Genomic DNA, 12,052 nt, shown 5'->3' with positions numbered 1-12,052 from the left:
GGCTGGGCTTCAATATTTTAATATCTTCCTATAGTCAGAGGTGTAACACAAAGGTAAGAATTCCTGTGACATTTCAGTTGCTTTCTAAAACTGGAAACTGAATAAATTAATGAAATTTAAAACACACATTGCCCATTCAGGGGAAGCAACAGGTCCTTTTCATGTTCATTCCTAGAAGCACATACCCGTTATTTACTCCACTGTGCTCAGAAGCTTTCACTAGATGAAGCTTACACCACCGTTTCTTACCTTGCTCCCCCGGTCAGAAGATCTTTCGGTTCCCATGTGACAGTGCTGGGACAATCATGATACAACCGTGATGTTACTTGGGGGGGAAAGGGAAGAGAGTGACATGCTCGTTCATACCAGGTATTGTCTTTCCTCCTGGAAGTGGAATAGGGTTGTTGGGCAGTAAAGGAAAAGGTAAGTATGTGCGGTTCAGAAGGTAGTTATTAAAGCGAAGCTGTTTCTTTGTTTTTCATGTTTGCTTTAATGCATTTTACTTAAAAAAAAATTAATTGTTACATTCTTGGCAGATTTCACTACTCATTTCTGTTATCCATCGCTTCTATAAAAAGTGTTGGATATTTGTCTCTTAATTACTGCTACTCCTTTATTCCCAAAGGAAAGCATTCCTGAATCCAGGTACTTGCTCATCGCTTGGCCCTGCAGTGGACTGGAAACATCTCTAATGGAATGTTTTTTTATATACATATATATATATATATATATTTGCTTTTTTGCCACAATTCACTAACAGTTTGATCTGACGATTAATCACCCAACATCTGGCTCCTCAAGCCAAATACACAATTATAGGATTCAAGCATCAGGTTCCTTTGGTCCATGCTTCCATTTTTTATTTTTTTTTACTTAGTCTTAAGGCTGCTCCAGTTAATTCTTCTGCAATGCTTCCTCTGCAATTACTCTTGAACACCACCCAGCCCTTGATTACTATGAGCCCACATTAAATTATGACTCGCAAGAAGTGGGTTGAATGACCCTGGCTGCCAATTACCCAGAAAACTGAGAGCATCTAGTGGTAGAGAAGAGTACTGCAGAGAGGAGCAAAAAAACGAGGTCTTCTCGCCATTGATTTCACTGTTTTGCTGTATGCTTCAATTTCATTTCCTGGCTAAGCTGGAAGTGGCCCTATGTATAGTTTATGTAGATGCTTCTTTATACCTCTTCATGATAATTGCATAATGTCTGACTAGAAGACCTCTTCCATCTTTCAAAGTTAAACAAAGGCAACTTTTCATTCTTTACATGTTGTGGTTTCTCTTTATAGCGCCTTTCATCCCCCTGACTGACTCCGAGCACAAGTTACTTCCTGTGCACTTTGCTGTGGATCCTGGCAAGGACTGGGAATGGGGCAAGTACGACTCCGATAATGTCCGACTGGCAAGGTACGGTTACATTGCGATCACACTGAGACACATTAACACTTTTCTTGTGCATTAACATGCTTTGCTTGCATTAAAGCAGTCAACAAGGAATACACCAAAAAAAGTGACAACACAGGTGCATTTTACTTTACTGTAGGTTATGCATTTGGATGAATAAATGCAGACAGTTAGGGAACCGAGCAAACATCTTTTTATGTATCCTATATTCTAACATGCAAATTCTTTATATATTATCATTACCCTTTACTCTGTAAATATGGCAAACTTTGTGTTGGTGATGTTGGGCAGCCATGTCACAGGAAGCTGTGTCCTCTTATTGTTTTCTGATATGTCACCTTAGAGCTTCCTGGCCTGTCAATATTTTATGAAGCATCTCTTGCCCAGTCTTTGAGCTCCTGTTCACTGGGTGTAATAGGATCTTGGTTCTGTTTCTGTTCATGTGGCTTCCAATGACAGCTGTTCTTTTTCTGAGTGTTTACTAATTTTTAGTAAAACGAGGAAAGGTATAACCTTTAAGGGTTTTACTATTTTTCCAAAAAAGTAGATTTCCCCTATCACGTCATGTACATGGGTGACTGTGCCTGTGCTGGGTGGATTTCCCTATTTTTCTGCATTTTAAACCTAACTAGTTCTTGTCCATACTACTACATCCATACCTGGAGTTTTGTAAAACCCTTCCTGGATTTAAATTCGTGGACACCTTGCTCTGCAATTGGGAAGTAATCATCATGGTTCTTAATGATACCGGGACTACCAATCATATTCATCACGAGACTTCTTTACAGGCAATCTGCAAGTAAATCTGTTGGCTGCACTAGGCAGCCATCCAATCTGATCCGCGCCAGGCAAACTCTATTACATGTTTACTGAAATGCAGCTTGAAAATACAAAAGTAATAACCTAACCCTTTTATTTTCTTTTTTAGCGTCACATTATCTCTGGAAGCCAAGTTAAATCTATTGCATAATTACATGACGGTCACCTGGCTTTCTCTTCCATGTGAGACGCAGGTGGGTTTGGTGGTCAGACACTAAAAAAAAAAAAAGGATTAAGTGAAGTAGAGTAGGACTGTAAAACCTTTGGGCCTGCCCATTCATTTCACTTACAATAAGTTGGGGGGTCCTCAGACTTCACCAGGCAGTAAGCTTCTGTTTGGGTTGCTTTGTGGGTAATTTTTTTTCTGTCTTTTGTAGATTATTATACTTGTATAATATACAGAACTAACATAGGTATACATAACTGCACGTATTGTATGTACATTCTTGGCCAGAAAGTGAAAATAAATCTCCCCAATAGAGTGCAAAAACTCCTGATGGTTTTAATAATTTCGCTCACTATCCTGACAGGCCATTGTCCCAATTATAGGTGACCATTAAATGCCGAGTAGATACTGACTCGCGTGTTATCCTACATACACACAAAGATTTGTGTGTGGGATGCAGCTTTTCCAGCACTTACAGGACAGGCTGTAGCAAAAGTGTAGAAGCATATAGTGCCTGGGACCCATCTGAGGCTAAAGTGTGCCTACAGGTTCCCACAATAATGCTACTAATAAATTAGATCAAAAGCAAAAGATTAAAGCTAAATTGCCCTGCAGTGGAGTAACCCCCCCCACTGCTAGGATTACAATGCAAGGAGCAATAGTTCTACATTGTAAGTGGAGGATGCCAGGAGCTCACCCATAACCCAGAGGTCACCAGCTGCCAGGGGACAAGTAGGAGGTCAGGAATCTGGCGCTTTACATCCTCCCTACAAACAAGCAGATCTCAGAATTATTCTTTAAACTTAAGGTGTTTTTTTTTAAGGTGTATTTTGTTTTTCTCTGAATGACGGCTATCATTTCCTAAATATTAAAGCAGCATAGTGCCAAAGGGAATCTATCAACATGCCTTACGTTTTATAGCCAATTAATTCCAGCGTGGAACTGTCACCCTGGGAGTGATTGAGTTTGCTGTTTATTAGCATTGTGCAAAGAGAAGCAAGGCCTTGCCAGATGGATAGTTCCCTGGTAAAAAGCTTTGACTTTGAATGTTTATTTATTACTTTTGGACTTCCCCACATTCCCTTTCATAATTCCATTAAATCTGTAATGTTACATCTTAGTACAAAGTTTTTTTCACTGCTTCTTTGGTTGTGCAAAATACAGAATGTGTTGTACAGCATGAAACTATTCAGAAGTGAATGAGCTGTAAGCGTTAATTTCAGGAGCCAGTCAGTCGGCTTTAGTTAATCGCACACTAACTTCGGACCTATTTTATACAATGCGCTGATTCTTTTGTTTCCTTATAACAGGCTCCTCTCGCCCAGCCAGAGTCGCCAACAGCATCTGCTGGAGACGATGCAAGGTCTGCCGCAGAATCCGGAGAGTCAGACAAAGAGTCTGTGTGCAGCAGCTCTGCAAGCAATGGAGGCGGCAAGACCGGGAAAGAAAAGGACAAGGAGAAAGACAAGTCCAAGAAGGAGAAGGATAAAGAGAAAGACAAGAAGAGAGCCGATTCAGTGGCCAATAAACTGGGCAGCTTTGGCAAAAGCTTAGGGAGTAAACTGAAGAAGAACATGGGTGGGCTTATGCATAGCAAGGGTGGCAAGTCTGGCATGACCAATGGACAAGGTGACACGCTTGAAAAAAAAAAGAAAGGCTCCCTCAAGGGTCGGAAAGGGAGCAAGGAAGACTCATCCCAGGGAGACTTGTCTACGTCATCTGAGAAGTCTTCTGTCAAATCTGCAACTGACAAAAGCCAGTGTGACCCTTACAAGTACAGCAATGATGTCAAGCTGAGCCTCAGCATCCTGCGGGCGGCCATGCAAGGCGAGCGCAAGTTTATCTTTGCTTGCCTGTTAAAAACCAGTGAGCGCCAGCCATACCAAAAGCAGATGATCCAGAGGTATCTGGCTGATGCCCAGGAAAGGTTTGTAGCAGAGCAAAAGCAAAGAGAAGCAGAGAAAAAGACTTTGATGAACGGCGGCACAGCTAAGCGGTTGGAGCAGGATATGCAAGCAGACGATCGTCCGTTGCCCACCTATGCCCAAGCGACTGGTAACTATGGAATGTCAGGCATGGACTACGGTGTGGGTGTGAAAGGAGCATTACCTTCCAGTTACTCTGGAGGATTTACTATCCCGAGACCTTCCATTGTAAACACGGATGGTGCTCATAGCTACCAGGACAATAGAAGGCAAGTCGCGGGTGGGCCTTGTAACAGCATGCCCTCCTATGTTACTCTCCCCCGGCAGCCTGTACAGGGACGGGCTAACACCTACCAGGCCAGCTCGCTACAAGTGAGCAACCTTTCTCCCTCAGAGACGGAGCTTCCTCCAGTCTACCCCACAGACATTGACCAGACGGTCTGCATAACGCACAGCAACGGCTATAGAGAATACACGGACCCTGCCTCCCTGTCCAGAGCCCTGACCTCTGACAGCAGCAAAACCCGGACACACTATAATGTCCAGCAGACCAAGTGTAAGCAAACACACTGCACTTTTTATGGACATCCTGAAACGGGTAACTACTGCTCGTGCTGTTACAAAGAGGAACTAAGGCGGAAAGAGAGGGAGAGAGAGGCTTTAATACACAGGTTCTGACACGCTAACAAACCTGTGTATGTTTTATTTGTATTCCACAAAGTGTTCCAGCAGAGGGCAGCAAAGGGGAGGATGCAATAGTATTGATCAGACTTCTCCTTCATGTGTTGCCCCGGTGCTTTGTTCTCCGTCGCAGAGTACGTTAAAACCAGCCGTTCAATCTATGGAGAGCGTTCCGTGACAAGCACCGATTGGTTTTCCGGGAGCGAAAAAAGAAATTTCAGGACTTAAAATGATGCAATTTGGTATTTTTATGTGACAACCTAATTTTTGATTGTCTCTTTTAGCACTTTAGGTAAAAGTATAAGTATACTGACATCTTGTTTTTTTTTTATTATTTAAAATCACAGCTGTCATGCTTAACCTGGTTTTATAGACGTTTATCCTTTCTTTTCCGAGAGCGTAATTCCAAACATGGCAATTCTGAATCTGGCTACTTTCTACTGACAAGGCATACATACACAATAAATCCATTGAGCAGTCTGACCAACCCTAAGGCTGTGATGTGCGCTACACAAAACCCTTCCCAAATTGTAGCTTTCCCTGTAAGAGGATTTGATCTGGGTGAGGCTCATTTTTGTGTCCCCTTTCTTTGGTTCTAAGGTTCTCCATCAAAGGAACTCTTCTCAATCCTGAGACTGTTCTGTGATTTATAGCACTCAGCTCATTTATTTCTATTAACAAGCTGGGAGATCTGAGGGCTCCTAAAGATTACTCCTAAAGCCTGGTGAATTCCTATGGCGTCCTCATACCCAGTCAGTCTGGGATATGAGCTTTCCAATAGGGGTTCAGACTTCACACAGCCTTTGCTATACACAGAAAGTAAAAAAGATCTGGGGAATAGTAGTGCCTCAGATAAAAGCTGCTCCATATTCCTTGCCTGTGGAGCAAAACTGACATTGTGAGGGAATGGCGCTATCTACCAAGGAGATTTGCTGTATTACAGGAGTCATATAATGCACAGAACAGGCCCATTTGTGACCGGTGCAGAGAGTTTTTGTTTTCTGGAGAACCTCATGTATATATTATGGTGTTACGGAGAAAGCTGGTTAGATGTGAATAGCACTGCTGTTAATATTCTGTTACAGAACACCAGAATTGTCCGAGCTTGTATGACCACAACTGGTCCATGGAGAATAGGGGGGAGAAGTTTAGATTTCTTGTCTCATTTTTCTCCCCATTTATTGCCCCCTGGCATTTTCTTCTCCTATTTAAGAGCACAGCAGTACCATTCACATTTAACTCGCTCTTATTTTTCCTTTGCCATGATACCTAAACAAGATTGGCCTAAAGAGAATCGGTCACCTTGGAAATATCAGTTTGACATGAGAAATGATAATTACTCATTTCTAACACTACCACCCCTAATAGCCATATTCTGAGCTCCTTAGACATGGCTGGCCTGGCATTTGGCTGAGGGTTTAGCATATGGAACTACCTCCCTTTCCTTTGCATCATTCTATCCTTTTGCATCATGGAGAGCCACCATTTCCCCATGAAACACATAGCTGAATTTAGGAGGTGTGGAAAGGCTGAGTTGTAGCGAGAGGGTGGAAGGAAGAAGCTAAAAAAGGCAAAAATGTCCAGGAAAACCCTCGGCCAATGGTCTATCCAACATTTCTATGAAAGCTCTAGTTATAGCTAGGTAAGGCAAATAAAATATTTTAGGGACATTTCAGAAGTCAATATTTCAAATGTGACCTCTTCTCTAGAGTCTCAGTCTTTAAAAGCCCACTCATCCCCATTCCTCCTATAGAGATTGTCTCCTGCAGAGTGAAAAGCAAACCTTGCCCATATGGGTTCACTTTAATGCTTCATCCCTGTTGGTCCTACACTACATTTAGCCATCAGAAGCCAAGAAATTACCCAGTACTTCCAGGTATAGAGCAGCATGTGCCTCGCTGTCCTGTCATTTGTTGGTGATTGGCCCAGCACTGTCACATAGGACATCTAGAGATCCAAGCCCTGTGCTAACATAGCACTCCTACCAGCTGAACAAAGCTGTATCAGGGCAGAAACAGAGGAGTATATCCTTCTGAGAAGAGAGGGCAGAAAAAAAACCAGTTGATTTGTCCTAAGCCCACTTACCTCTATAACTGGAGGTAGCCATATTGTGACCGGAGCACTCCATACTATGCATGTTCAGATAGGAAATATCACAGCCTGTTATCTTTGGTCACCTCCTTTGTATCTAAAATGGACAAATACCACATATTGTAAAACTGTCCTGACACACTTTAATTAAATCTTTCAGCACCTTGTTTTCAATGGCCACCTCAGTTAAAAGTACAGTTACCCAACCCGGGCTTTAGGTTTATTGCCCCAATCTGCTGGTGAATAGCTTTCTTTATATAACCGAGACCCCGTTTTAATTCCAATTCTATCCACAAATTAAAACTTGTTATTCCTACTGACCATAGTATAGGGAGCCAGGTCTAATCCTTTTTTTCTCCACAATGTAACCCTCACCCAGTTTATATGATTACTAAAAGGGTTGTGATAGGCAGCTTGGAAGTTTTTAGGGTTATCAGACATGAATTGTCTGTGCTGCTGCCCTCCCTAGCAAAAATATAATTTTTTTTCAAAAAAAAGCTTTTCTTTCTTTGCAAACTGTTCCAAATGACAGACAAACTCAGAATGATCAATCTGCATGTAATTTAGTCTCCTGGCAGCTCCTACTTCCCATAACACTTCTCTCCATAGTTGTTTTCCCCGCATAACTGCCCGGGCGATATCCTTGGCACAAAGTGATTGGTTCTTCAAAGGGAACAAGTGACCACCTACTTTTTGGTGCTTTTCTGCTGCTCCTTGCTTTGTTGTAGCTTGGAGTAAAAATGTAGTGAAAGCTCAGCATTGGAGCTTACACAGGGTTTACCACCCCGTTATATCCCCTCCCTTTCAGATAGCATGCAGCCTTGGCAATTGGCTGCACAGACCCAAGCACTGCATCCTGGGAAATAGAGGAAGTGGTCACATGTTCCCCATATCCTGACTACTTCCTGCGGATCCAGTGCTAGGGTTGGAGGAAGGGGGACGCTAAAAGGAGAGTATCACAGGGTGGTGGGTTCTGTTTAAGCTACGGAGAGCTGTGCAGAAAGGGCCACTGATAAGTAAATTGGGCATCTCTTTCCTGATTGTACATTTTATGTCTGCACAACAGAACCAGAAAACATCATACAGCAATAATCTGCGTTTTCAGAATGTTTAACCCCTCAGCTCCTCTCCGCACAGTCCCCTTACGTTATCAGTGCGATGCTGCTATCCAGCTTTCAGCCTGCGTTTATTTTTATTTTTTTCCACACTACCTCTGTTCTGGCCGAAAAATGTAAAAATTTTGTATTGCGATATATATGAAATATATATATAAAATGATAGTCTTCAGCTCTCTTTTGCAGAGCTTAAAATTCTGTATCTGACCTTAAAGGAGAGCCGGAGAAATGGCTATTTTTTGATATAGGGGGAAGGGACAAAATGAAAAAGAAGAATCCAGTGAATAGTTTTGATTTTTACGTTTTGACATTTTTCATCTCATGGGTCATAGCGTCATCTCAGGATTCACCGTTTTATTAACTGCCATGCGTTATCCCGATTCATTCTGTCCGTTAAGACTTTTAGCCATGGAAAACACTAGCATTGTTCTATCAGATGTGTCATTATTTATTCATTGCATTGATTCCTCTTCTCTTGCCCGAATCTGTTTTCTGATTGGAGGTTATTGTTCATCTGTTGGCATTTTTTATGTATCTGTCATTGTTTGTGTTGGAAGTGTGTGTCACATAAGCACTACGGTGGTGAATATTTCACCGGGGGCATCCGATATCACCACCTCAGGTAGGCAGCCATTGTGCCTTCCTTTTGGTTGTTCTTTCTGGCTGTTATGCTAATCCGCATAGAATTGAGTCACATGACCTCAACTAAGCCGAAGACTAATCCAAGCGTCATCATTTTAATAGGTTGTGAGGGGTCAGAATGGCTTTACCTCTACCTTTTAGTAGGTTGATGTTTGCTTTCTACGTCAAGTATTACCGCTTCCCATGGCAGCCATCAACGTCCAAGGTTGACGCCAGTCTTGGTGTCATCTCTACACCTCTGTTTACGATTGGCCACAAAACCGTAGACAGGGTGGAGCCAAGACCCCAATCCTGGTGTATGATTGGCCACAAGATTGTAGACTGGGTGGGCATAAGACCCCAAACCTGGTGTATTATTGGCCACACGACTTTAAATGGGGTGGAGCCAACACACCAACTCTGGTGTATGATTGGCTACAAAACTGAAGAATGGGTGGAGCTAAGACACCAACCCATTTGTCTACCAGGCTTACAGCATTGTGGTCAATGGGGGGGCAGAGAATAAAAGAACGATACTATTTGGGGTTTTTGTAAGCATAAATATAAATATATATATATTTATATATAAATAAAGGTATGGCAGCATAGAAGGTGACCATGTTCAAGCTTGATGAAGAAAGCAAATTGTCATTACTACACGCCTGTGTTAAGCAGCTTTTGAATCCAGCCTAGCAGCCTGGTAACTAATATCATAAAAAAGCAAGCAGCTTCTTATGACAGGTCCGGTGTTTGTGGGACGGTGGTGGTCTGATTTGCCTACTGGTTTCCTGCCACCCTCGGGGTGATATTCCTTCAGTTTCCCAGCTTCTCCCCCTCACTTTGTCTACTTCCCATAATATAACAAATTATACAATGACTACACCGTCATAAATGGAAGTAGTGAATGGGCGGATCTGGGAACCCTAATGCAAAGACCTCAGTTGTGAGTTTCAAGATTTGAAGGAATCCAGTTGGTGATTTATGAAACTGTTCCAATGATATACAAAATTACTTAATTCCCTAAAATGTCTACCTACAGATTGTGGGGTTTATGGTTTGTTGTGTACAATAACCTGATTATTCTGCCTCATAGCGTGAAACTCTCCAAACTCATTAAACCTTATTGGAGGACTTATTGGTTCGCTCACAGAATAAAAAAGTGAGGTCATGTGATGGTAGCTGGTTCTCCTGACAATAAGGCGGCCATGTTTCTAACAGCCAATGGTGTTCTTGTCTCAGACTCCCAAATTACCCCCCTCTACTGGCAATAATGGCAGCCAATAGAATGTTCTACCCAAGACAGCCCACCAATGTATTTCAGTCTCATTGTTCACCAAGAACCGGCGACATATCGGCCTCACCTAAGCCATGGCGCTCTTCCACCACCGTGTGACAGGTTCACTTCAGTCTGTCCCAATTTTTATTTCTCCATTGTCGTGTTCTATAATCATCAACCTTTCGATTGATTTAATTTCGGGATGTATTTCTGATGAACTGCATAACTTTGTCTCGTCCTGCATTTTGTAACTTGTAATATGCAAATGCGCCCATTTGCACGTTTGACAGAAGCTGTATTTACCACGATGTCTATGGAAATCTCCCCCCCGCCGTCCCCTCCTGACCGCGCAGTCCGCAGAGTCACCCGTATCGGAGGTGAACCTTCGCAGTATTTGCACATATCTCTGAACTGTAGAGCACAATTGGTCCTTAATGGTCAAAATGTTGGGGCGGAAATCCCGTTGCCATAAGAACCCACCGGTTATTCTCTCTTCTGTATGGCACCGACATCCCGATCTATGAAATATTAGACTGCCAGGGTGGGCATTACTTTTGAATGTTAATCAAGTTTTTTATTTTTAAATAAAAAAAAAAAAAAGAAATTGGATAGCATTTTAGTTGTTTTGGTGGTTTAAGCATGCAGGGCATGGCTTCATTTTATTTTTCATTTGAACTTTTAAAGCATGCAAGGCAATGAACTGAATCTTATGTCCCCTACATATTTCTTCCAGATCTGTAGTGCAGACCTGAAAATAATTGGCATCAAACCTGTGCAGACCGGTCACTGCTGCTCTGTCTCTTTGTGCAGGGTGACCGGTCTTGTATCCGCCCACTCCTCTGGACAGCCTGTAATGGGCGGTGCTACTTTGCCCCTCCCCAGCTTTTTCAAAAAAATTGTGCATGGGTTCATGTGAGACCCAGCAGTATCAAAACCAATGTATGAACTTATAGGATAAGTTGGAAATTTTTAAATTATAGTTGATTTCAGTCACAAGGCTTGATTGTTCAAAGATATGATCACACGTGTGGCCCACACAGGAGGATGAGAGAATCTGATTGGCTGCTCCTGGCACCCTGCAGACACTTTGATCATTAAGGCCGACGACCATGGGTGTGTGTGATGTACTGTAACAAGTGTGTTTGCAACTTTTTTTTTTTCCCTTTTCAACAAAAGCTTTAATAACAAACTTTGTGTTTTCAAGCAGCAGTGCCACTTCAAATGGATTGCAATAAAAACAATAATTTAAAAAAATGTATTAGCAAATGTTAGATTTTTATTGGGTTTCTCGTATTTTTTTTTTTTTTGTTTGTTTTGTTTTATATGCTGACCCAGCGGCAAGGGATCAAATGGAATTGTCTGTAAGTTGGTTCTAAGTGCCTTGAATTTAAAAAAAAATATTTTGCATCGTAGAAAAGTAAAGAGATAATTTTACCGTAAATTATGGGATGGAGTTCTTTTTTCTTTCAATAAAAATAGTTTTATGTGCGAGTGTGTGGCTTTCTTTTTTTTTAATCATTTACTTTTTTTTTTACTTTAAAACTTTTCTGTCATGTCATTGAGTTACTGACCACTAGGTGTCAGCATAAAGCCAGTCATGTGATCTCAGCCAGTTCTTCAACCACTACTGCAAAATTGGAACAGCCAGGTTAAAAAATGCATCCCCAGCCTTCTGATTGGACAGAAATCCGGATGGTGGTTGCCCTTCTTTCAGTCCAGAGCAGCAAAGCCTGCTTAGCTCAGAATACCAACCCCCAGCCCAGCTGAGATGAGATTTAATTTAGTGTCTTCTGTACCTTTATTGGTGCTCATGCAACAAGGCTATAGATCAAGGCAACCCCTATTTACTGGCTTCAGGTTTGAACCCAAAAAAAGTCCAGCACCCAGGCAGCTTGCATTTGTAGGAGGCCTGCATTCTCATTCCCCTCTATTGACATTTATTTGACTGATTC

General features: G+C 42.0%; 1 protein-coding gene across 2 annotated transcripts in view; it reads left to right on the top strand.

Moving 5' to 3' along the window:
* OTUD7B (OTU deubiquitinase 7B) overlaps positions 1 to 11,588 on the top strand; it is a 56,854-nt gene extending 45,266 nt beyond the window's left edge. For both annotated transcript variants that reach the window (XM_072428847.1, XM_072428846.1), the window contains exons 9-11: positions 1,292 to 1,409; positions 2,335 to 2,419; positions 3,702 to 11,588. In XM_072428847.1, coding sequence (XP_072284948.1) covers positions 1,292 to 1,409; positions 2,335 to 2,419; positions 3,702 to 4,994 — 1,496 coding nt within the window. In that variant the 3' untranslated portion in view covers positions 4,995 to 11,588. The remainder of the gene's footprint in view (positions 1 to 1,291; positions 1,410 to 2,334; positions 2,420 to 3,701) is intronic.
* The last annotated feature ends 464 nt before the right edge of the window (positions 11,589 to 12,052 follow it).

Source organism: Pyxicephalus adspersus, chromosome 12 (assembly GCF_032062135.1).
Source record: "Pyxicephalus adspersus chromosome 12, UCB_Pads_2.0, whole genome shotgun sequence".
NCBI lineage: Eukaryota > Metazoa > Chordata > Amphibia > Anura > Pyxicephalidae > Pyxicephalus > Pyxicephalus adspersus.
Note: the sequence above shows the minus strand (reverse complement) of the source record. Positions and strands in the feature narration are given on the sequence as shown.